A 26,624-nucleotide genomic window follows, 5' to 3' on the forward strand; every position below is an offset into this window, starting at 1 on the left:
TACCACGACTAAAATTTTGAAGGGTGGCTAAAATTTCCGGAATTAAATTTCATCTAATTTCGTAAATTATGCACTTGCTCTTGAAGTAAGCTCAGGACTGTCATAATACGTAGGGGCTTCCCAATGAAATGTTATATATTTTCTAATTATGCTTCTGTTGCGTATATCGATGAACGCCCCCCCCCCTACCTTCCCCTTGAAACGATTTTTCTTGTTAATTCTCTTTTTTTTTCTTTCTTTTTTTTGGGGGGGGAGGGGAATAACCCCTTAGTTAAAAATCTTTGGGAGGTTTGTTGAAATGCTTTTCTGCCTGACGTCTAATCAAAAGAAAATCAATGAATGAACTGTAATGGCAAGGAGAGTCACACGCTTGGAAGATGTCCTCTGCTGGCTCACTTAGAGAGCTGAGATCCATTTCTGTTGAAAGTTGTCTTTTCGTAGCAAAGACCTTTTGAACCTTTTTAGTTTTCTGTAAAAGAAAACTATTGTGCAGGCTTTGTCTGTCCGTCCGCACTTTATTCTGTCCGCACGTTTCTGTCCGCCCTCAAATCTTAAAAACTACTGAGGCTAGAGGTTTGATCAACCACCCTCCAATCATCAAACATACCAAAAATTTGCAGTCCTCTAGCCTCAGTAGTTTATATTGTATTTAAGGTTAAAGTTAGCCACTACCGTGCTTCTGGCAACGATATAGGATAGGCCATCACCGGGCCGTGGTTAAAGTTTCATGGGTCGGGGCTCATACATTGTACCGAGACCTCCGAAAGATAGATCTATTTCCGGTGGCCTTGATTATATGTTGCAGCGTCTGTACAGAAAACTCGATTGCGCCGAAGAAACTTCGGGACTTTTTTTTTTATTTGTTATACCATTTCGTAAAACAGCAGTGACAACCATCTTGCGATTTTAGTTAAAAAAAGCAAACACATATCACCATCTATCTGTCTATAAGAGCTTCTAAAGACAGTCAAAGCCCGCGAACCATTTCTTTTGAACGATATTAAAATCCTGTTCACTGGGTTACATTAAACGGGAAAAAAAAACTGACCGCGATTTAAATGGCCGCACGGGTGGAGAGATATACGCCTATTGATGTAGTCCTTATTTGCATGAATCTGGTCTATAAAAGGGAGGGTCCTCTAGAAGTCTGGTTTAGATTTGGTCCTAAACCAGAACGGGTCTACACGCTGAGGTAGCCTGAAAGTTTGGTCAGGTGTTAACGGGAACAATAGGCCTAGTGTCGGTCTCTAGCATCGGCCTAATCTAAGTAGGTCACCTTCTTCAAAAAAGGTCGTAAGATTTTCTCATCAGCAGTATATGATTCCGAATGGACAATTCTAGAGGAAGAGCTACAAAGGTCAGTCACCTGACATTCCTGAACTTTATTTATAATTTCTTGTTGCTTAGCCAGTGGGTCTTGTTCAAGGATAATTCCAGCTTCTGATGGTATATATATATATATATATATATATATATATATATATATATATATATATATGTATATATATATATATATATATATATATATATATATATACAGTATATATATACGTATGTATATATAAATATAAATATATATATATATGTATGTTTTTGTGTGTGTATATATATATATATATATATATATATATATATATATATATATATATATATATATATATATATATATGTGTGTGTGTGTAAATATATTCTATATATATAAATAAATAAATTAATATATATATATATATCTTCGATATTCAACCAAAATTGCAACTCGACATTTGATCTCGTGTTCAAGATTCTTCGGGGGCCATATTTCGGCACCTTACCTTTTAACTATAGGACACAACCTTTGACAGCTGAGCTACTGAATATCGAGGTCACAAGGGCTTTTGATCTTTCAAGCAAAGGCCCTTCTTGTTCCAAGTTTGATCTTCTAAAGGCGACAAAGAGTCAGTACTGTCTCATTTTTTCTAATATTATTTCCTTGTGTATGGGTACCTTCAGATCTCATCTGGAGTTTTATGGTCACGGGCGAAAAAAAGAAACGAAATTGCAAGTTTTGTTCGTGGTCCTAAATTGAAAGCACCTGGCTCTAGAGGATTTGTATGTTTATATCCTAAGTGAATGCCGAGCAAGTTGTTGCATTTGGTATCCTCGCTATCATTTTCAGATGTTTAATAAAAAATAGAAATTTTCTGAACGGGAAAATTACTCGCTGATCTTAGATGGTTTCATTGGAAGCCCGTTGGCAGACAAATCATATTTCACAATGGATCATTTTTCATAATAGATCAAATGGAGCCTGAATTTACCTCTTGAGAATCATTTTTCATAATGATTTTAAAAGGATTCCATAAACACTGTTTTAACGATGGAAAAGGAAAAAAAGTATAAATGAAGAACCTTGGTCGTTTTATAATTAATGGAGCCTAAGAACCATGACAGATAAATTTATGATTTTTTTTAAGAATTCCACAAAAAATTCTAAACAAAAACTGTGAAAAAAATGCGAAACTATTTCAGTTCAAAGTTTCAAAGCAAGCTCTCGTTTCATTACTCTAAGAAATGAAATCAAAGAACCTCTGATCAAAAACTATGAGCCCATACTTAGTACTGGATTTAAACTTAGAAAGGGCCTCTTTCGCTCTCATGATTCAATATCAGATAAACTCCTTTGGGGGAAAAAACCGTGATCTCGGTAGTAAATCTACCGTTCTTTATTCTTATCCTCAGCCTCTGAACATCACCATTTCCTTATCTGTCATCATCCAGAAGGAAAAGTCCCTTTTTGTGACGCAGATCACGAGCTGAACTTCCTGTCTTTTATTTTTTTTTTCGTGAACGAAAATTGTATACCTGTCATACAGCTAAAATAACTGTGTCAGTTTAGGTTGCCCTGATTATGAGTTATGAGCTTATCACTAACGGTCCCACAAAAGAAACGGAAAATACCCTTGGCTTTTTTTTTTTTTGAATCTTTGTATTGCAGTATCATTAAAATGACCTGGTGCCCTTAGTAATAAATATTTTCCACCTTTTTTTTCATTCTTCGGAATTCAGATTGCGTAATTATCTAATGTGTAGACCACTGTTGCAATTTCTGTTTAACAAATGGCAATGTCTCTCTCTTCCATCATCGTTGGCCACACTTTCATTCTTTTTCAATAAACCTCTTACAACACTTGGCACGTCTGATTATTTTTCATTTGACCGGAAGAATGTCTTGTGTGCCTGTCTCCCATTTAAAGTCTGTATGAAAGAGCAAGCTGACTCAGCAAGATAAATTATTATTATTATTATTATTATTATTATTATTATTATTATTATTATTATTATTATTATTATTATTATAAGCCAAGCTGCAACCGTAGCTGGAAGAGCAGATTGCCACACACCGAGAGCTCGAAAAAGGAAAAAGCGGCTTAGTACGGAAAATGAAACAGAGAATTAAAGAATAACCTATAAAAGAGAAACAACATAGAAAAACGAACAAGATATAAGTTTACGAAAAATAGATGAGGTAAATAAAGCAGAGATATCATAAGTAATAAATACGCTGTGAAGTGTAACTCACGTATACCTGGTATACAAAACAGCATTAAATAGTAGCGGCGTTTCGAGCATACTGCAGAAGCAACGCATTCAAGGTATAAATATAAATCTCTATAAATTGTGCAAAAGTAATATTTTAAGACTTATACAAATTGAATAAAATATACAAATATAATGACTCTGATGACGATGCAATGAAAATGTCATTGTACAGCATTCAGCTAACCAAAGTTTCAAGCATCACAGACATGCTTTTGTTCATGATGCAAACATTAAAAAAGTAACGTTTGAAGAATAATGAGCTAATGATATTATAATGAATCATTAGGAAACAATTCCTGTTGGTCAAAATAATTTTGCTTTTGTGCAGTGTGACAATATATATATATATATATATATATATATATATATATATATATATATATATATATATATATATATATATATATATATATATATATATATATATATATATATATATATATATATATATATTTACCACACGTTATTCCACTGCATTTTCGATACAACATATTGCTAAAATTCTCGTTTTCTCCGCTTAATATCATTTACGATTGAGTTTGCAAGGCCTTTCCCTCTTCTGGTTAAATATCAGAGTTCCCTTGAGGCTAAACAAATCCCTTCAGCTTTTTGTGGTAAATTGACTCTGACGTTCCAGGGAATATGAAAAAAAAAAACTTCTAAAAATGACGTAACAATAAGCCGCTGCAAAAATGGTTAGATTTGTTTTGTAAACCAAGTATTTGTAATTATGGTTTCCGAGAGCTTAAATTATTATTGTGTTGTGTATACTCATTCAGATTTCCAAGCATACATTTATACTCTATGTTTATGCACTTTTATATTGCTGTACTGATTCACGTATTATGTGTGTGTGTGTGTTTTGTATGCATGGATACATGATGTACAGACAGACAGACATACAAGCACATATACATATGTGTGTGTGTGCATGTTTTGTATGTATGGACGAATGTATGCATAGACAGACGGACAGATATACGTAAATCAGTACAGCAATATGTGTGTGTGTGTGTACACATACATACGTCCATTCATACAAACACAAACACACACACACATATGTAAATAAATTTCTGAATCACATCGGGATCGAAAGGTCCTACCAACCTGACCACACATTACCTATGCCTTTCAATTGAAATCTCTGGGTTCGATCCCAAGGTGAGTCAGACATTTACTTCTATTCCACACGTGATTGCATGTTGATTACTTCAAACATATGTATGTACATATACAGACATATATATACACACACGCATGTATATGTATATGTATATGTATATGTATGTGTGTGTTGTGTGTATTATATATATATATATATATATATATATATATATATATGTATATGTATATGTATATGTATATGTATATGTATATGTACAGTATAAATGTGTGTGCGTCTATGCAGGGAGTGATGTTTTTCTCAATTGGTTCACAAAGTAGACTTGAAATGAATACAAAGTGAATGCACCAAAATAATTATTGTGAGATAAATGATACAAAAAAAAAAATCTTCCAGGTAAGTACTCCATTTCTTTGTATTCGTCAAAGTCTGGAGAACACGAACCTATCTCTCTTCAGTTAGGATATTTTTCAACACCCTCCTTTTCTCTCCACTATCCTGCCTATCTGTATTATTCATCTTTGCAATCGTTTCCAATATATATGTTACATCCGCCTATTTACTTATAGCAGTAGTTATCGTATTTTTTAATCGCAGTTTTTAGTTTTCTGTAAAAGAAAACTATTGTGCCGGCTTTGTTTGTCCGTTCGGACTTTATTCTGTCCGCATTTTTTCTGTCCGCCCTCAGATCTTAAAAACTGCTGAGGATAGAGGGCTGCAAATTGGTATGTTGATCATCCACCCTCCAATCATCAAACATACCAAATTGCAGCCCTCTAGCCTCAGTACTTTTGATTTTATGTAAGGTTAAAGTTAGCCATGATCGTGCTTCTGGCAACGATATAGGATAGGCCACCACCGGGCCGTAGTTAAAGTATCATGGGCCGCGCTCATACAGCATTATACCGAGACCACCGAAAGACAGATCCAGTTTCAGTGGCCTTGATTATACGATGTAACGGCTGTACAGAAAACTCGATTGCGCCGAAGAAACTTTGGCCCTTTTTTACTTTTTTTTTTTTTTTTTTTAATAAACGACTGTTCTCAATCATCTAACGCTGATAATTAATACTTCTGAAAGGTTGTTTAAGGTGCCCTTATGCCGGCTCAGTCTCTTGCTCTTGGAGAGCTCGTAACTTCTGAAAGAGGTATGTTAAGCCACTAGTAAATTCAGAAGCTGATCTTGGGGGAAATATTCTTCGATTTAAAAAAAAGTTTTCATCTCGAAAAGGTTTGGAAGCAGCATTGCAAAGCCAAGTACTCGCCAAACGTGATTGTAAAACACATACATTGCGATTGTGAAACGGTTTCAAGGTTTCAGAGAGAGAGAGAGAGAGAGAGAGAGAGAGAGAGAGAGAGAGAGAGAGAGAGAGAGAGAGATAGTAATTTCCATTATTACCAGAAATAACTGATTTACATAACTTTAAATCATTTTGAGAATATCGGGTAATATCTAGGGAAAGAACATTTCCATTTGAATTTTATTGCCACAACATGAAGAAGAAATTGCATTCTTGAAGAACTAATTCATTTCCTATACTGTTTATCTCTTTTATGCTCCACCTACACTTTCATCCCTCCAGAACTTTCAAGGAACCCAGCTTCGGTTTCCCGGTATGTCGGTACATTTCACCATTCCGTAACGCTGTGGCTAGCTGCTCGCTAGTCGACTTATTACTTGCTTATAATTTTCTTTCCTTTCTCTTCCATGCGCCCACGAGTACCTGTATCACGCCCCCTATCGGGGCTGAAGGCACAGCCCCCTCAGAGCGCTCAGTCATGCACCTCCTCCCGTTATCTCCTCTTGTTTTGGCTCCTGAGTAAATGTGCACTGATCTCGATAGCAGTGTGGGGCCCTATCGACCTTACTGCATGTCAGTTCACGGGTCTTCTTTCAAGCATGAATTGAACTCATGACTGTAGTAGTTTGATCTGAGTGGCGGAGACGTTACTGAGGTGGGCGTGTCGTCGATTTTTAACTCCACCTTGACCAACTAAGAGAATAGGCCCCTCCCACTTTCCTCTGAGTCAAATACGACGCACCAGAGGTTGGTGAGCTCAGTGGCCGCCCAGAAATGGTGGTGTGGGAGTTATTGGTGCTGGTGTTTCGCATATTGTGCTTCAAGCCGGCCGTTATCGTCATCTGAGAGAAAAAGAGAGAGAGAGAGAGCGAGCGAGCGAGCAATCATGGAGAAGAAAGGTCTCGACCCCACCGACGTTTATTGAGAGCGTTGCCTCTTTTTTTCTTTTTTTTCTCCCAGAGGTGCAAACCTCATTCATTGGCCCCTTTTGCTAATTTACAATTATCATCATCATTACCAAGAAGCTCACTCAGTCGTTCTTCCTTGGAGGTTGACGCTGGTGTCTGTCATTGCCGAGCGTCTTCCCCGTTCAGCCAAAACCACTCGCCACATCTAATCTCGGGTTGGTGCCGTCGCCCCCAACTGCAGTTAGTCAGTCAGTCGCTACTGCCGCTCTTCCACGCTCCATTTACCATGAGTTTCGCTCTGGATCCTCTCGATCCCACGGGTATATACTGATGGCTCCTCGGCAGCCGCCAGTGCTTTCCCAGTCATGGCGCCGCCAGCCTCGCCGTCATCCATCTCATCCTCGTCATCAGCATCACCGGCATCGTCGCCGTCGTCGACGTCTGCCCAGAAGACACGGCAGTCGGGAGTTCTGCTCCTCGCTGCCCTTTCCCTTCTATCCTGCTTCCCTGTCCCCGCCAGAGGAAAGCTTCCTCATTTCACCGACGCTTCCGTGGTGGATGAGAACAACCTAACCGAAGGGGATCCACGTCCATTAGACTACCAAGAAATACTAAGCCTTTTGCAACATTTGCAGCAGGAAAATGATCTCAAGAAAACAGACGACGGGTTTCCAGAGGCGCGCTCGGACCAAGTTGACCCTCGGTTCATTGGCATCACCGATGGAGGTTTATATAGGGGAGGTAAGACTCGTTCGCTGTGCTCTTCTGTTTCCTGGTTTCATAACGAATCAAATTTACTAACACACTTCTTCCCTTTCGTCTTCTGATTCCATATTATTTTCATTTATACTAGAAAGACTAAGTCACGCGTGCATATCCGCGTAGGATCATTACTTAAAGAAGCGTTAAAATCTCCCCCCCCAAAGAGAATCTGACTGAAACAAGGTGTCAATGTTCACTCCGTAAGGAGTCATTGGCCACATCTATTCATGTTTACTCCTCATGTCATTCACAGGTGTATCGGGTAACCGATGCCCCCTTGAAGTCAGCCTTTCCCCTTCTTGTCTAGTAAATTCTTCCTAACAAATAAAAATCAAACATCACTTCCTTGGCTGTGACGTAAAAGTGCCCTCGACAGACTTGCCGTTGTAAATTTGTGCGACGTCGTGGTGGTGAGAGAATCAGCTGAGTGCCTCAGGCAAACCCAAGCTGGCAACACTCTAAACACTTGGTTCATTAGCCTCTCTCTCTCTCTCTCTCTCTCTCTCTCTCTCTCTCTCTCTCTCTCCTATGTGTCATTGATAACAGACTGCTATTTCTCGAGTGAATAATCTATTGAGTTAAGAAGTTGCAGTAGTAGACTAACGTTCAGGGGAAGTCAGTATCTGTAGTATGGAAATAATGCAATTGGAAATCACGGTGCATAGCTTTGACCTACAAATGGATAAGTCACTTAACTATAAATATTCATTTATAACATATATACACACATATACATAAACATAGGTACACATACAAATGTGTGTATGTACGTGCGTGCGTGCCATCAGTATCAGGAGACTGTTCCTCACTAGCGTAAGAACTTAACACACAAATAAAAAAAAAAAAAAAACCAAAACCAGTCATACGATTAGGTACAGTTACATGGAATCACGTATAAACACCATGATCATTTCTCGCGACTTGGAGAACGTGTCAGTGCTGTCATTCGGCTGCAGCAACACTTGGTAGATGACGGATGAACGGTCGCCATGGAATAGTTGTAGAAGGTCCCTCTCGACCACAATTCCTTCAGACAAACAATCACCTGATGAATAATCACTGCCATGAACATCAGGACGCCTATGACCATCTTGTGTGGATGTTGTTGATGTATTTTGTGTCCTCTCTCTCTCTCTCTCTCTCTCTCTCTCTCTCTCTCTCTCTCTCTCTCTCTCTGATAACGGATTATGTTTGCTTTCTTATAGAAGAGCGGGTCGATTTCCAGTTGTTGATTAAACTTTCACTTAATATGGGTGATGATTGTGAGATGGCTAGACTGATTTTCCTCATAACCTTTTAAGATAAAGTTAAGCTGACATTCACTTACTCTTTTATTATTCACGGGTACACGAACACACACACACACACACACACACACACACACACACACACACACACACACACACACATATATATATATATATATATATATATATATATATATATATATATATATATATATATATATATATATATATCACATCTGTCTATCTATCTATTTACCATATAAACTTTCTATATACACTTCTAAGTAATATATATATATATATATATATATATATATATATATATATATATATATATATATATATATATATATATACATGCATAATCTCATTCACGCAAGTGTAAGGGAACGCAAAAATGCACAGAAGAAAACAATGACGAAGCGATTACTCTTCGCATAAAATAAATGGCGGCAGCTAACTGAATGCATTCAAACACTTCCGCAAGAGAGAGAGAGAGAGAGAGAGAGAGAGAGAGAGAGACAATGGTGGCGAAAATGGGGAGTCTCGTCGCTCTGCGTTTAACGGTGACTTGCCCTTAGATTTCCGCCTTTGCTCGCACAGCATCGCTCTACTTATTGTTGCTCGCTGTAAGAGTAAAACGGTCGAGCATTACAGGAATTTAAAGTGAGTACAGTAAATGTTTTCGATCAAAGTAATTACAGTTAATGGTAGAATCGACTGCAGAGGTTCTGTTGCAGATTTGCCTTCTACGGAGTTGCTTTCATGTATCTGATTCACTTTTTTAGTTCGTCTCAGCAATTAAAGTTAATTGTAGAATCGATTGAAGAGGTACTATTTCAGATTTGCCTTCTACGGGCTTGCTTTCATGTTATTAATTCGCTTTTTCGGTTGATCTCAAAGTCTAGGTTTTGCTTAATAATATGATCAACGCTGGACAAGACTTTCCTTTTTTGTAGCTAACTAAAAACGCCTCAGCGTTTTTGCAAACTGGTTAATCGCGTCACTTGATGATCCTTTACTTGATCGCACTGTTGATGATTATCCTTTACTTGATTGCGCTGCTGACGAAAGCTCGCTGGAAAAGGAAGTAGGTTAACTGAACTTCGTAAGAAATATCAACATTACAGATTATACTCTCTGGAAAATAAAATATACACAAACAAAACGTAGTCGTTGCAGGCTTCATCTTTTTATCAATAGAAAACGTAACGGGCAGATAGAAATTAGCAGACAAACAAACAAAGAACAAAGAAATCGGACAAGGAAGTGGTCATTGAGATTCAGGAACTAGGAGAACGTTGCCAGGACGCGGACGTAGTGCTAACGAGCATGACATTTCTTTGACGTATGTCGGTGAGATAACAGATTTCCAGCGGACCCTCCGGAAACCGGAAGGATTTCGGGTGATAAAAAATAATAAGACTGCTAAAAGCTTTTTTTTTTTTTTTTTTTTTTTTTTCATCCCGAAAGAGGTCAGAAGGTTGAGTACGAAATGCATCAATAATTTCAATCGCTAATTGTGTTTTTTTTTGGGAGGGGAGGGGTTTGGGGGGGGGCTAACTACCAGGTGCGTTGGATGTCGCAAGTTAATGGCTGTTAAATTTCTCGAGCGCCGCCAGAGGGCGAATAAATCTGAAATAAAAATAAACCTCAAGGAAACATTCCTTTCTTGACGGACCTTGGACGAGTGCTGCAACGGAGACCTTGGCAATTGCATCAGCACCAAATATATATATATATATATATATATATATATATATATATATATATATATATATATATATATTATATATATATATATAATTCTGTATTAACTTATCACTAAATCTGTCCTTTTTCCGGAAGCGTGAGAATGCGTATGCTTTCACACGCGCACATGCATATATATTTTTTATTTTTTTTTTATCACATGCCTTACGAGAGGAGTGACTCAAGAAGGTACAGTACTTCCCTTCCGGTTTTCAGCAAGTTGTGTTAAGGTGGGGCTGTGGGCTGCACGTACTGCCCCACTTCCTAGTACAGTAGTCTTCCATCCCAGCGATGACTAGAACCAATATAGCTTAATTTTGTTGACTGATGGATGAACATGCACAAGATGTATGTATACTGTAGACGTATGGATACCAGAAATAATTATAGGAATTTGAATGTATGCGAATACTAATTTGTCAGTATATAAATTACGGATTCATGAGCATATGCATATCAGGTATTTACGTCACTGAGCGAGTCTTCGGAAAAAACGCTTTAAAACGTTATCCATAACTTCGTTCCACCAATCAGCGCCGCCTGCATCGCTCGACCAACTAGGAAGTGACAAAACCCTGCTCTCCCGTCGAGACAAGAGGAGCGCAGGAGAATATTACAAGCTATTTTCGGTCGGTGTTGTGCACGCAACAGCAACTCCTCATTATCTTGTATCTCTTTCCGTCTTTCTCTCTTCGCTGCGTATCTGAAAACGATTACGCTGGTTGATGTCGGAAACATGGCTCCTCCCGGATGGGAGACGCATTGTACGCTCGATGATGAATGAGCTTACGGCTTCAACCTTATGCAGGGGAATGGGGGGAACTGCGAATGCTTCCCAGAAGAGGAAGACGAAAGAGGAACCCCCAACTTCCGTCTAGTCCTTCTCAATGAAAGGGCTGACTCGTCCTCGGACAAGTAGGAAATGGTTTCCACCCTTCTCTCTCTCTCTCTCTCTCTCTCTCTCTCTCTCTCTCTCTCTCTCTCTCTCTTGGGCAATGTGCTAAGTAGAGTCATCTAGTGGCCCCTTCCCTTCTCTTCTCCTTATTGAGGACCTTTCTCTTTGGTTCCCCAGATCGTTCTGACGCGTTCTAAGATATTTTACAAGTCTCTCTTATTGCTTCTGACGTATCATCCATAATTGCGCTTGCGTGCTTGGAGGTGTGTTGAAAGCCGTCCATTTCTATTCAATAGCTCCTCATTTCCTCAAATAAGTCATCATTTACTTCTTTGTTTGACGTTGTGTTTTTTCCACGCTCTGCGTTTTCTCGCTAGGCGATAGAAATGTGTCACTGAACATGAGGTTTGCTTTGGATATAAGTCTCTCTCTCTCTCTCTCTCTCTCTCTCTCTCTCTCTCTCTCTCTCTCTGTCATTTCCTAAGAAGACAGGTTTTATAAGAAAAAAAAAAAAATATCTCGAATATGCCAAGCAAGTATTCCGTTATTCAGCAAGTTTTGTTCCTATCCGCGCGTTCAGAAAAGTTAAAGATTTTCTTCTGTCCATTTTCTAAGGTGACATATGGTCGAACGATTGAATTTTTCTCGGAAATTGAACGAAGATGCTCCCTCGGCTGTTACGATATGTTTAGGATAACTGCTTACGACCAGCTTCCTTGACGAACTTAAAACCTCAAGTACACAACGAAAGAAGGACTTCTGCATTAGTAACTTCTTATATAAGACGATACAAGACACGTAAAAATGAGAGGTGGGGTGGGACGGGGAGGGGAGGTGGGGGATGAGAATTGGGGAAAGGGTGGGAGTGGGGGAATGTGAATGACGTCCTTGGATGGCAGTCGCTTTGAGAGTCCAAAAGAACTGCTGACTGAGGAAAATGGATATATATATATATATATATATATATATATATATATATATATATATATATATATATATATATATATATGTATACAGTATGTGTGTATGTATCTATGTATGTATGTGTGTGTGTATTATACAAATATATATGTGTGTGTGCTTGTATGTATTGATATGTCATGCACTAGATATATCTGCTCTTTAGAAACTCTCTCTCTCTCTCTCTCTCTCTCTCTCTCTCTCTCTCTCTCTCCCAACACGGTTAAATAATGCTGAGTGCACTGGGATGTTTCTGTCCCCTGCTCTTATGAATAGTTCATGATAATAAGGAGGCAGCCAACTGGTTTAACAGGACTCTCTGAGGGTCTAGTTAGCACGAACGCAAAACGGTGTGTGACGTGGAATTTGTTGCAGGTCTAGAAATTTCTTAGCAGCTTGTTCTTGGATTCTCCCCTGCAAGGAGTTTGTAAAAACCTAAACATTTTATTAACCAGCAGGATTTTTTTTTCGATTAAAAACATTGATCAAGAATGATTCCAATAATTCAAGGAACATCCGCGTCCGTACTTGTACAAGGAAGATACGAGGATTGTCTAATATATTCACCCGCTCTTTGAAAGGTGGGTACGCCTGTAATCTACGAAAATAATGTGACAAATATATAAAGATAGAATAAAGCACCTAAAATTATATATAAAAAAAATGCTGCAGTATTAAACTACGAGACAAAGCTAAAGCTGGCCCAGTTCTCCACGAATGCATGGAGGGCACATCCCCATGGGGCCGAGCTGCACGAGAATCACCTTATTGCTTCCGCGACTTAGAGATGAAACTTTCATCGAGAGGCGGCTGTGTGGTACATGTCTATGACAAGGCGACTACCTCTCTTACCTGGTGTCCTTCACTCCCTATCTCAAAGATCCAAGTCACTGATAAAAGAAACTGGAGCATACTTAAGAAGCTGCTGTGTGGTGCTGCGGTGCTCGAGAGACTTAACAAATTATGGACTAATCTCTCTCTCTCTCTCTCTCTCTCTCTCTCTCTCTCTCTCTCTCTCTCTCTCTCTCTCTGCATAAATAACTGTGAATGAAGAACTCGGTACTAGCCGAAGTAAACTTAACCAAAGTCCCATAGAAGACAATTTCTCATCTTCCATGGTTTTTTATTCCTTCCCGTTTCCGTGCAAAAAACAACACCATGGGTTAACCCATAAACCTGAGTAGCCATCATCAAGGAGCAAGCAAGTTACCCTTTCCGAGAGAGAGAGGAGAGAGAGAGAGAGAGAGAGAGAGAGAGAGAGAGAGAATTAGGTCGGCGGTTGTTATCCGGTTTCTACTTTCACTGGGCGCTAGGACCCTTTCTCTCACTTGAAAAGATGGCTGATTGCAAAGATTACCTTTTCCGCTTTACGGTCAGCGTGCTGTCCGAGTTTTAATCATCCTGAAGCGATTCATCTCCCACGTCTTTCCACTTTTCCTGCTCCAGTTTGGGAGGTTAGAAGGGTAGAATGACAACACAGAAAACACACGAAAGTAATCATCGCCAGAAACGCATTAATTTTAAGCGACAGCAACGAAGAAATTGCAACTGAGCCCGTTCACGGGCAGCCTAGATTTATCGAAGGGATCTTCAAGGTTTTGTGCACTTGCCCGAAATGGCTGCATTCGGGTTTTTGTATCGCGACTTAAAAACAACCACAAGTACCGTGGCCTTCGCAGATATGCAGCAGTTATTGATGACTCGATTGTACAGGAATGAGTCGGAGAATTGGGATTCCATTTTGAAAAGACCGTGTCGTTTGAAGTGATGTTTCGGGTGCTTCATCAGTCTTGGACTTCCGCGGGACGGTGTGACATTGACACGTACATATGTTAGGGCGTATTTTGGTATGCGTGTGTGTAGGTGTGTATGAATCTGTATACGAACCCTTTCGTGATGACAGTTTTCTTTTTAATACCTCTGCTTGTGCATCGCGTATAGACTTGCAATGGAACCTTTCCATTTTACTACGACTGTAAGTTTCTTTATCAGAGCAACAAACGACAAATTACTTTCCTTCATGTGTCATTATAGTTAGTGAAATGATCGTATCAATCCGATATCACAAAGACGAAATAAACCACTGTAGTTACAGTTGATTGGACTGAAAGAAAAGCATCTTCGAAGGTTGGAAGGGGATCTTGAGAAATGGACCTCCAAGCGCAAAAACAAAAAAACTTACAACTGAGAAAAACTTATTATGTTGTAAGCTTGCGAATTCCTTTCCTTGGCCCGAGAATACTGGCCTTCACGCCAGGCAATTCAATTTGGAATGGGAATATAATTTTGCTTTGATCCCTGGTATGTATGTTATGCCTCAGTATAATAAGTACACACATATTTATATGAAGAAATATGATATATTTACAGAACATATATACATATATATATGCATACATACATATATACATGCATACATACATACACATAAATAAAACGGATGATTGGTGATATAAGAGGAAATGGAAATGAACGAAGCTTTGAAATCGACGGTGCGAAACAAACCCAGACTCGCAGTTGAAGACTTTCTTTCCTATTTTGCATGTTCTTGTACTTGTTACCACCGCTTTTGCTCTGTAATCCCTTCCTCATAATCATCTTCATCATCATCATTTTCATCATCAAGTTCATAATCCATAAAATGACTATTAAAAAAAAAAAAAGAAAACTTGTGATTATTCCCGAAAATTGAACCGGAAAAGAAAGAAAAAGCGACTGAGAAGTTTTACTCTCTTCTTTTCAGACCTTGTAGTCTATCTACCAATTACCATTCTTCTTCCCACGCTGGCCTTTCGCTCTCGTTATTCATTGGCTGGAAGGAAGAGCTTTGATTGGTCGAGCTTCTTGTTCGGGAGGAATCAAGCCAGGTCACTTGACAATGAAGACATTAGGGGACCTGTTGACCAAGTGTTAACGAACCAAGTTCGCTACGACCCCAACCTGTTCGAATATAAGACTGACCCGTAAGTACTGCTTCTTCCACCATCCACTCGCTGACAGTTCCTCTGTTTCTGTTCCGCTTTGCTCTCTGCTCTGTTCTCCTCTGCTCAGCTCCGTCGCTGTTCCCTCTTATCATTCCATCACGTGTGACTCTCAGCCCTGGTCTAAGATGTAAGGGATAAGCTGCAGAGGTCTAGTCTAACAAACAGAGACACTTCTAGGTCGTAAGGTACATCTGAAACCTACAACAAATATTTTTCGCCTTTAAGTTTTATTTATAAGACGTCATGAAATCTACTTAAATATGCACATCACTTTGCTCTCCGAGGTTAATTTTTGTTTTTCTTCTTTTCGTTGTCCTTTCAGAAATTTCGGTCCGTTGCTGTCTCGCGTCGACGCCTATTTCCATTACCTGAGGGTGCACGACGATGAGTGTCGAATGCGCGCCATTTGCCAACTCGCCCAGAATCCGCAGAAATATAGTCCACTCTCCTACCTGGTTCTCTCTGCCCTCAAGTAAGTACAGCTCGGAGGACGTTCTTTTGTTTACCTTGAAACGTGCTCTTTCTTTCTTTCTGTGTGTGTGTGTGTGTGTGTGTGTGTGTGTGTGTGTGTGTGTGTGTGTGTGTGTGCATGAAAAGAATCATGCAAATTGGACGGGTAGTCAGCCCTGAGTGGCTGCGGGGTGAGCATCCATGGTCCCGAGTTCCTAAATGAATTTATTTTTAGAACGCGTATCCTCATCTCGCATTCACGTGGGTTAAATTAATATATGTTGCAGATCTCTAGCGTTAAATGGCCTAGCGATAGTCATGTTAGCTTATATCACTGGTCTCTGGTTGTTCATAAACAGTTTGAGGCATTTGTGAGCTGTGCAAACAACAACTAAATTCAAACAAGAAGAAGAAAATGAAGAAGTGGAGGAGCAGAGGGAAAAGAGAGGAAATATCATAACTGTCATTTTGAGGGACTCCCCACCTCCCATCCTCCCGAGCCGATCTGGTCTCTCGTTCTACTTACGTAAGACCCAGCCAGTCAGGGAATCAGTGTTGCCAATCTAGCGCGAAGAAGCAAGTCTCCTCCAGCCTCATTAGCAGAGAGGCTGGATTTCATGTCCTCGCCACATTCTGCTGGACCGAGTAAGCGTAGAATAGACCTCTATATAAATGTCTTGATGCCAATCTCTGTCAAAGTTCTGCTTCTGATTTTCCCCCCAAAAGCCCTGAGCTGTCTCAGGTGACAAGTCTAATTATAGACGAGAAGAGTTTAGTGGTCGGGGTGCCAGGTTGACTAAGCGCACTCATTCGGGCCTTTTTCAAATGATGACTTACTGTAGTAGGGTCTTCCCCGGTAAGGCTCTCGCTGGCTGAAAACCATTGCTTTTGGAGTAAATTGGTAATTTAAACGAGTGATGCCTTTAGAGGTCAAATTAGACACATACCTGCAGTAACGATGTAGACGGAACTGACACTCGCTCCGTGTTCACCTTGAACATCCCAGCAAGATGATGTGGATCTCTCTCTCTCTCTCTCTCGCACACATACACGCACAGACACACTCATTCTCGTTCTAAGGCGCTTATTACCTTCCTGCAGTATTCGAGTTTTTTAAATGGGTAATTTAATGGGGTTTTGCCAAGTTCTATAAATTGGTGCAAAAAATACAAAAAATTCTAAATTTTGATACGTTTATTCTTCAGTGGGTTTATGTGTCATGGAGTTCGAACGAATTATCGTTTACATTAAAGGTTCTCTCTCTCTCTCTCTCTCTCTCTCTCTCTCTCTCTCTCTCTCTCTCTCTCTCTCTCTCTCTCTCTTGTTGATCATCCTCCTCGCAGATATTAATATTCACTAAGAGCAGCTTATTTGTTTAGAATTATAAATATAGAATTAAATTGTATACTGGAAAGGAACCCCCGCCACCTTTTTTTTTTCTTTATATTCAATAATCCTTCAAAAAAAGAGGGAATGGATAATTAAAGTTCCGAGTTCGAGATTTGGCCCACTTCCATCCCAACATTGCCGAAATTCCTTCCAGGAATTGCAATTTGCAAGTGTCACTATCTTTGGATTATTTTTTATTTTTTTTTTTGTTAATCTCGAATCTGCTTCAATAAGTAGCAGCCAGTTCTAAATTTGTTGTCAAGTCCACAACATTTGGTAAGGACCAGCAGTTGTCACCAGCCAGGGAGAGCCCAGTTTATCGATATGTGGCTCATACGTTTGTTTATTGGCTCAGGACGCAAAATATATCGATCACGTTTATTGAACTTTGCCCTGTCGATTTTGCTTAAGGGGGAGGGAAAAGAAGGCAGGGTCTCTTGCTTATTTTGGCGGAGTAATTATCATTAAACATTAGAAGATGAGGTTGGTAATGAGAAGTCAGAGGTGGAGGAGGAGGAGGAGGAGATGGGGAGGAAGGTGGGAGGAAGGCAGAGGGAGTTCGAGAGAGACAGGGAGAGTTGCTATGGCCCAGTAGGATTCGTCATGGGCTAGACTAGGGACTTTTATACGTACCCGTGGATACCTTGTCAGAGGGGGCGGGCTTGAAATGTCAAAAATCTAGGGACGTGGTTTTCACAGATGATATTATTCGCGTTGAAGGTTTCGGTGGGCGATGAAAACAGTGAGTAGAACTTTGGCGGAACATCGCAAAAATACTTGTTTTTTCGTCTGTACCCATTTCGTGCTGCGTTCATGATATCTGAGATTTCTATGCTATATCCACTTTCCTGTCCATCATACTTAAAATGTGAAAAAAGAAAAATTCAGGCGAGTAATGAAGTTTAGAAAAAGCGGTTGCCCTTTTAGTCCAAAAGGAGGAAAAAAAAAAAAACTTGTCTAGGTATGTGTAAGTGTATTTATGTAATAATATATGAGAGCGTCGGTTTAATTACAAGTAACGATATGTCTTTGGAATTCTAACTAGAATTTGCCAGATGAAATGAGAGAGAGAGAGAGAGAGAGAGAGAGAGAGAGAGAGAGAGAGAGAGAGAGAGAGAGATCACGGGGAGCCACCAAGAAAGCTCGTGAATAAAGATTCCTCGTCATTTGCCGAATCAGTAGTTCAGGTTCAAGGTTCAGCCCAGTCGGCCCTCTTATATTATTTCCGATCGATAGCAATCGAAACCGAGAGAGCGTGTTTTTGTCTGTGTGTGAACGCGTGCTTGCGTGCGTTCGTGTTCGCCGAGGAAAGAATACCAACTAGCAACGGTAAAGTCCTGGCGAAGGCCTGTTGGCATTCTATGGAAAATGTATCATTTTACGAGCTTTTCATGTAAGCAGAAGAGGCCGTTTAAGGGACTCGATGAGTGCCCGCAGGAAGATCCCAACGGCCCCAGAAAGTCGCCGTGCGGGATGCTAGCAAGGACGAATTTTTAAGGCGCAGTGGACCACTAAGGATAGTTACCACGCGGAAGTCCATCCCGAGAATTTATGACGCAGACATCCGTGAGAAATGGAAGATGGAAAATGTTACCCGCGATTTGCTATGCGGTCGGATTCACGTGCCGGAGAATAATGGCGGTCTTGCCACGACGTGAAGCTTTGCACAAAAGTGGCAACTGGGCTTCAGAGGAAAAAGGGTTGGATTCTGAAGACACATGGCCCCTGGCGCCAGCTGGATGGGTATAGGCACACAGCACCGCAGACAGCAGACTTGACTTGGTGTGTGTGTGTGTGTGTGTGAGAGAGCTCGGCTAGCTGGCTACGAGTTATAGATTAGCAAACAAGATGACCTTGCTCATGCAATTTCCAATAATTGCGATAGTTCGGACCCTGATACAATAAATTTATCAATTGTTGTTGCCCTGTTGAACTGGTGCTGCTTACATTGTCGCAAAATTTTGCAACGAAATTTTGCGAAATGAAACGTAAACGTGACGGCAAAAGAAGGGAATGTTTAAAAGAACAAAGACTGTTTTCAAATCCTTTCACTTCAATGAACTATTTCTGGCGTTACCCAACCGTCGATTTTGTATAATAGTGAATGGGATTTCCTTCAAAATCACACTGGCGTTCTGCTCTAAGACAGATGCCAACAGTAATGTTATAATCCGCCTCCACCCGATTCTCCAATAATAATTCAAGTTCTTGCAGTTTTCTGGCTAACAGAGATAAAAGTCCGCAAGACATTTTCTCTCTTTTCCTATCTCCGGAGGCAATATGCATGTTGATTACCTTCGGCAAGAATGTTAACCAAATGCAAGAAATGCTCCCAAGCAGAGAGGTGTTGTGAATGTGTTGCATATCTGAATATTTCTTTCTCTACATACAGCGTGTATATAAATGTAAAGTATAAGCATGTATGCACTTAATGTCCGTATGCCTGTTTATCTGTAAATATGATAAAAATATAACTCTCCTCAAATATTAGGAAATGAACCGTAGATTTTTCATTGTGTCAGACTCGCACGCATGCAATCACTGCCCGAAATAGTTTCGCTTCTGATGAATGCAGGGTTCGTTTCACGCGACCTAATGTTCCAATTTCTTTTCTTTCGACAGAAAAAGTGAGTCTCTTCAGCGGCCAACGTTCTACAATGCAGTCGTGTTCCGATTTCTCCGGTACTACTGGGCTGCGGAAAGAGGCGTGTCCAATTACAGATGTGACCACGCCTATCACCAGTGTCCTGCTGGCCTTGAGGACATCGTCGACATGCGGGTTCTGACCTTCTGGCAAAATCTCGCCTCCTTGGTGTCCATCAAGCTGAGTGATGAATGATGATGATGATGATGAATGGTGATCACGATGGTTCTGTCAGTCATTCTCCCGCGATGATTACCAATAATTATTTGTTGCGATGATTCCTCGTGAAGGCGTGAAACGAAAGGCCCCTCCCTACTGCTCTCCTTGGTGCTCAGTGCGCGTTGGATTCCCCCTTTCGCGCGTCCGTCCATCGATGCTTCTTCATCCGTCATTATTCCATCACTAACTGGACTGTACTAACGTGCTGGTAGTTACCAATCACTGAACTTTTCCCGATGCATGTTACCAGACTTCATTTCGAATGAAACCCCTTTCAGCTTCCCTCTGTGGATACGTCCGTGTTTATTAACAGAACCTGTATTTCGTGTATCGAGCCTCGTTCCTTCCCGTTCCTCGGTTAACCTTTGATTGTAGCAACTGTATGCTTGCAGATCTTTAGTGGAGAGGTGTTTTATTTTCAATTTTTTTTTTTTTTTTAAATGTGTTGCCTCGCCATATTTGTTACCCTGTTATGTTTCTGTATCCGGAGAGGAAAGACGCAAAGTGAACGAGTGCTACATAACCAAATCCCTTCCCGTCGTTATCTCCCACACACACATATTACTCCTCCACTGAAGCCTGTATCTCTCTCTCCCTCTCTCTCTCTCTCTCTCTCTCTCGAGATATCGCTACTTACGGGGAAGAGGGTGGTCTCTGAAGACCAGTGGCTACTCTACCACACCCCCTCCTCTCCCCACCCCTCAGTTACCGCAAGTTTCTGCTATTTGTTTTGATGTTTCCAAGCCCTGGCGTCTCGGGGTCTTGCTTGTTTGTCTACCGAGAAGAGAGAGAGAGAGAGATAGAGACAGAGAGAGAGAGAGAGAGAGAGAGAGAGAGAGAGAGAGAGAGAGGCAGACCCGGGCGCCAAGCAAAAGAGGGACAAGCTGGAATGTGCGTGGCTGCGTCCCTCCAAAGATCTCGCCACCTTTCCCCCCCCCCCCAAGGTGTTCTGAGTGACGTGTTTTTACCTGTGATATAGTAGTATATTTTTATGATGATGTGTCTGACCCGGCACCTGCACGCGGTCTGCGGCACCTGCTCACCCACCGATCTGCCATGCGCTGCTTTTGAAAGGCTTCTTCTTCTCCTTCTCCTCATTCTTCTTCTTCTTCTTCTTCTTCTTCTTCTTCTTCTCTCTTGAAGAGTTGTTTGTTTTGTGTAGTCTTAGTCATAACCGCGATATTATTTTCTACTGACCCACTTATAAATATAGACACTGCTCGCAACCTTTTCGACTCTACTAATTGCCAATTGCCCCCTCCATGACACTAACCCATCCACCATCCCCCCCTCTGTTTCCATCAAGTCTCCATCTTTTAGCATATTCTTTACGGGAATATGTTGGATTACGCGTGGAATAATGTCTCGACTCTCTTTTTTGACTTTTCGCCATGTCTTACAGAAAGAGACCCTCTGACGAGGAGTGCTGGTCGTCAGTCACTGTCAACAAAATTCAATCCTAACAATAATAACGACATCATTATTCTTAGATTCATCCACAACCGTGGAGTTCTCTCTCTCTCTCTCTCTCTCTCTCTCTCTCTCTCTCTCTCTCTCTCTCTCTCTGAGCGTGAGTCGCACCCGAACTCAACCTCAGCCAAACTCTTAATATTCTGTATTTTTGACGACTCCAATGAGATCTTTGCTCCTGACCCTCTATGCTAATAGATTTGACCCGAGCTGACCCACCGGACCCAAGGCACTTCATAAACACGTCGTAATTGCCAGAATTGAAGATATGCGACCTTTACACTGCCACGCTGACTATGGCGAGCTGCTAAAAATTCGGTTCGACGAATTTCATAGACCCCAACAAACTTCAGAAGCGGCCATGACCTTTTGACATTTCTGAAAGAAAAAGACTCACGTGTAGAATGACTTTTAGGTACCGACTTCAATCATGCCTGACCTAGTATGCTTTGACCTTTACGTTGTGAAGGCACGTGGCCTGGTCAGTGACACGCATGACCTGCCTAAGAATCGTACGGAGAATGAAATACAGTTGAACTCTTTCGTAATTCCTTCTCACCAGATGTATTTCTGCTAAATCTTTTGTGATCGTTGTAGGCTTGACAAAAATATAAGTCAATGATTTCCACGAGACAGAACTTGCTCTGTAATACTTTAGACTTACTAACAGCTAGTGGACTTCAAGAGGAAATATGCAAATATCCGCTTCTGTAAAACTAGAGATTTCACCTGTACACTTCAACAGACCAGAATTTCTGCTTTTGACCTGACCAAAAAGACAGACTGAAGACGCCCACTGCTGGATGGCTTTGAAGACAACGTTGTCGACAAATGAGGACAATGTTGTCGACAAATGAAGACAGCGTTGCCGACAAATGACATACCAATGAGACTCCTCAATGCAGTGGAAACTCCCAATATTTCATGGAGCAGATTTTATAGTTTCTTGTTAAATAGTAAATAGAATATTTATTGAAAATTATTGACCATAAGACGAAGCTGTTATATGATAAAATGCTAATTTAGATGGACTGAAGACCTAGCTGATAGAATTTAAGCGAAGTACTAGCCTGCTCTGGCAATGTACCATTTTTATCTGACATGATATAGGATATCATGTCCAATACGCACTGGACAAATGACCTGGCTACTTACTAAGTCATAAATAATCTTCTCCAGAGGGAGACTGAAAAGAGCGCGCGCTCCGCTCCCCACCCCCCTCACTCTCTCTCTCTCTCCCTCTCACTCTCCAAGAGAGACAATACCTCGCATGACATTGGGAAAATGTGACAAATACGAGATCATACAAGAAACGACCTTAGAAGGAAATGTCAGAGTTACCGAATTCCACGCGATTGCTCGTTTCTGTTCTACTGCTCTGAGAAAGAACGCTCACAGATCAAGTAAGCGGATCTTTGTCATCTTAACACTATCGACGGAGACGACTCACAGACTTGACTTTCATTGATCAGACTTGAGCAGACTTGACTTTCATTGGTCAGACTTGAGCAGACTTGACTTTCATTGGTCAGACTTGACTTTCATTGACCAGACATGACTTTCATCGATCAGACTTGATTTTCATTGACCAGACTTGACTTTCATTGGTTACACGACATGCAACTGACTGCTCACAGATTTTACGCTTCTCTCTCAATATCCATTCCGATGTAATGTTCATTGTTTTAGCCGACTTTATCCATTTGATCAGCTACCAGAGCATGACTGATCTCCAAATGATCGGGCAATTTTTTTTTGTCTTCAACTGACAGCAAGCACTAAGCGAGACAGATTCCTCTGACAAAATTGCTCACGAAGAAACACTCATCGTTTATGCATACCTCATCATGCCGCCATGTTTGACTTTGCTGTTTCTCTTGATGGAAAAAAAATATAAATCATACGGTTAGTGTTTTGCTTTTTCTCTTCTCTCCTGGACTGTTTTAGTTTTTTTTCCTTTCTAGTGGAAAGAGGAATAAAAAAAAATTGCTTTGAAGCGATGGCTGTGGTGGCAAGTGTCGTTCACCGCCTGTTCAGGTGGTTTCAGGTCCTGTACAAGCTAAGCATATCTGGAGACCAGCCATATACGAACAGACGAAGCCTTGATAGTTTTTCTAGGTGCAACGCTCCGTCTCCTTCGTCGGATTTCCCCCCTTGCGGATTTCGTCGAAGGAGGTTCCTTCTGTACATTGTTTATTTTACCAGTCTTTGATGTCGACTTTCCCTCAGTCAGATCGAAAAGAAAATGATACCGATCGATGAACAGAGCGAGCCAATGACAGTCGCCATTCTCGCGCGCTCCAGATGAATTTGTGGAGTGGCACGTCAGACAAACTATGGAATAGTGTCGTATTTTTTATTTATTTCTTCAACAAGCAGCCAAATAGAGAAGTTCCTTCGGGTGATATATGTATCTCCATGAGTGTATTTATAAGCAACTGCTATGATTTGGTTCTTGACCTGGTTTTTTTTTTTCTTTTCCCAACTCGTAGTGCTCATGATCTGCCGACGACTCTTGAGAGTGAAAGAGTTCACCGGCAGTGAACGTGGAAATACATACATATATAACCCCGCCCCCTTTTCTTAAAGAGCGTCATACTAGGATAGTATAAAGGCTAAAATGTTTCGTGGTGGTCTCGTCTAGTAACTACGAGTGTGTCAAAGTGCCTGTGTAAATGTATATCAAATATAATTGTTATTTTCAGAGATTATTGATACATGGTATTTTTGTAGCAGATAAAGATCATGTAATATGTTTATTATATGAATAAATAAGATATGAATAAGTTATTTTGTTTCTTTTGCATCCTTCTGTTTGTACAGTGCTGGGCTGTGCTCCCCGTAATATTTTATGGATGTTACAAGCAAAAACAAAAACAAAAACAAAAAAAAGTCTCAACGATGGTCTAATTCTAAATGATGATTATCGTTTATTATACAATAAATACAACACGTATAATATGAGCAACTTTCATCTACAAAGTGCAAAGATTCAGAGAGGCTGGATAAGTAACACATTCAGTCAGGTAAATGATGCACCAGCAATGAGGCTCTAACGCTATCATATTTGTAGAATTGGAATTGGAATATAAAATTTAGGCCAATGGCCAAGCCCTGGGACATATGAGGTCATCCAGCGCCGGGGGCGGGTGTGGGTGGGGAATGAAATAATTGTTAGGAGAGGGTGGAAAGTAAGATGGAAGAAAGACAATATGAACGGAGTACAGCAAAAGGAATGAAAGGGGTTACAGCTAGTGGCCGAAGGGACGCTGCAATGAACCTAAAGTAATGATGCCTACAGTTCACCGCGTGAGTTGCACTGACAGCAATACCTTCCTAAGGGGATGATCTTTGTAGATACAGGAAGCATTATGAACAATACCAGTTCTATTAAATAGCAAACATCTTTTATCACGTATGGGAAGAGCTTATAACTGCATCAAGATTTGCATCTTCTCAATACCGCGGTCATATTTTTAAAGGTTCACAAGCATTTTGCTACCAATGATGAAAAGCAACAAAACGCAGGAATTAATAAACAGAAGAAAAAATACAAAGTGAAATATCCAGTTTAGGCTACTCATAACATCATGAAAAAACGAGAAGAGAGGAAGAATTAACTAACAGATTATATGAGCCAAAAGCAGTCCACGATTCACATGAAAAGGGCTGTAAAGAGAAGGATGTTGAATTTACAGAGGGTTTTGAGTATCTCACTTGTAGAATAGAACAGAATATAAGATTTAGGCCAAAGGCCAAGCGCTGGGACCTATGAGGTCAATCAGAGCTGAAACGGAAACTGACAGTGGAAGATTTGAAAGGTGTACCAGGAGGAAAATCTCGCAGTTGCACTATGAATCCATTGTTAGGAGAGGGTGGAAAGGAAGATAGAAGAAAGAGAATATGAACGGAGGTACAGTAAAAGGAATGAAAGGGGTTGCAGCTAGTGGCCGAAGGGACGCTACAAAGAACCTTAAGTAAAGCCTACAGTGCACCTCGTGAGGTGCACTGCGCTGACGCCACTGCCCCCCTACGGGAGTCACTGGCAGAGGACCATTTTAAAAAGAATTTACAAAAGCTGGTAAAGTCAGGACATCACGTTCAAGTCTAGTGCAGACAAACGTTTGGGCCTTGAAGTCAAGAAATCCGTCGATTACCGAAGATTTATCTGAGACATGAGTAGCAAAAGAACGCGAGGCTTGCACTAACAAGCTCCGGAGATGAATCTTCAGCAGAGCAAGATGCTGGAAAATCAGAGACCACAGTCAGGAAAGCAGAAGCCACCAGAAAGGAGGAAAGTCAAGTCAGAGTGACTGTACACGAGCCTGTCGGAAAATCTCAAGGTATCTTCTACACGAATGTAGGCGTATATCTACCATTTTATTCAGACCTTTGGTAGACACTGTACAGTTGCATGCACTTTTATCTGGGTGCATGGGTAATTATTAATGAGACGTCAAAAAGCAAGTGGTATTTGCAAACACGAAGAAAATTGAATTCTTTTACACAGCGTCAGTTGTACTGGTCGAAGGCTGAAAAAAATCGTTGTATTGATAAATAATCAGAGGCTTGAATATTATCATTTAGTTTATTCACTCTACAATTTGTAATCCGAGAGGATAATGATTATTATCAAAGTTTAAGTTTCGTAAATTCTAACAACAAAATTCCCATTAACAAAAGCCCCTTGAGGTGCATTTTGCCTTTCCTTTCTTTTCTTTTCTTTTTTCCCCCCCACGCTCTTGATATAAAGGCCTCATTTATCATCTTACATCTGACAACTCAAGGGTACAACTAGTTTTTCCCAATTGGCAACCGCTCGTTCGTTATCTTCCTTTAATTCTCGCTGGCACCTGACAATGAATAACGAATTCGTTTAGGTTTCAGTACCGGTACGTTACAGTTAATTCCAGATTTCAGTTCAAGCAAATTGAGTCG

The 26,624-nt window shown here is 40.5% G+C and overlaps 1 protein-coding gene across 1 annotated transcript; it reads left to right on the forward strand.

The window, feature by feature from the left end:
- Positions 1–6,746: 6,746 nt before the first annotated feature.
- Positions 6,747–24,474, forward strand: LOC136846580 (uncharacterized). The gene is made up of 4 exons (XM_067117439.1): positions 6,747–7,655; positions 15,274–15,493; positions 15,837–15,986; positions 19,976–24,474. Exons 1-4 carry the CDS (start codon positions 7,280–7,282, stop codon positions 20,190–20,192), a joined length of 963 nt encoding a protein of 320 aa, XP_066973540.1. The 5' UTR covers positions 6,747–7,279; the 3' UTR covers positions 20,193–24,474.
- Positions 24,475–26,624: the final 2,150 nt, after the last annotated feature.

Source organism: Macrobrachium rosenbergii, chromosome 2 (assembly GCF_040412425.1).
Source record: "Macrobrachium rosenbergii isolate ZJJX-2024 chromosome 2, ASM4041242v1, whole genome shotgun sequence".
Lineage (NCBI taxonomy): Eukaryota > Metazoa > Arthropoda > Malacostraca > Decapoda > Palaemonidae > Macrobrachium > Macrobrachium rosenbergii.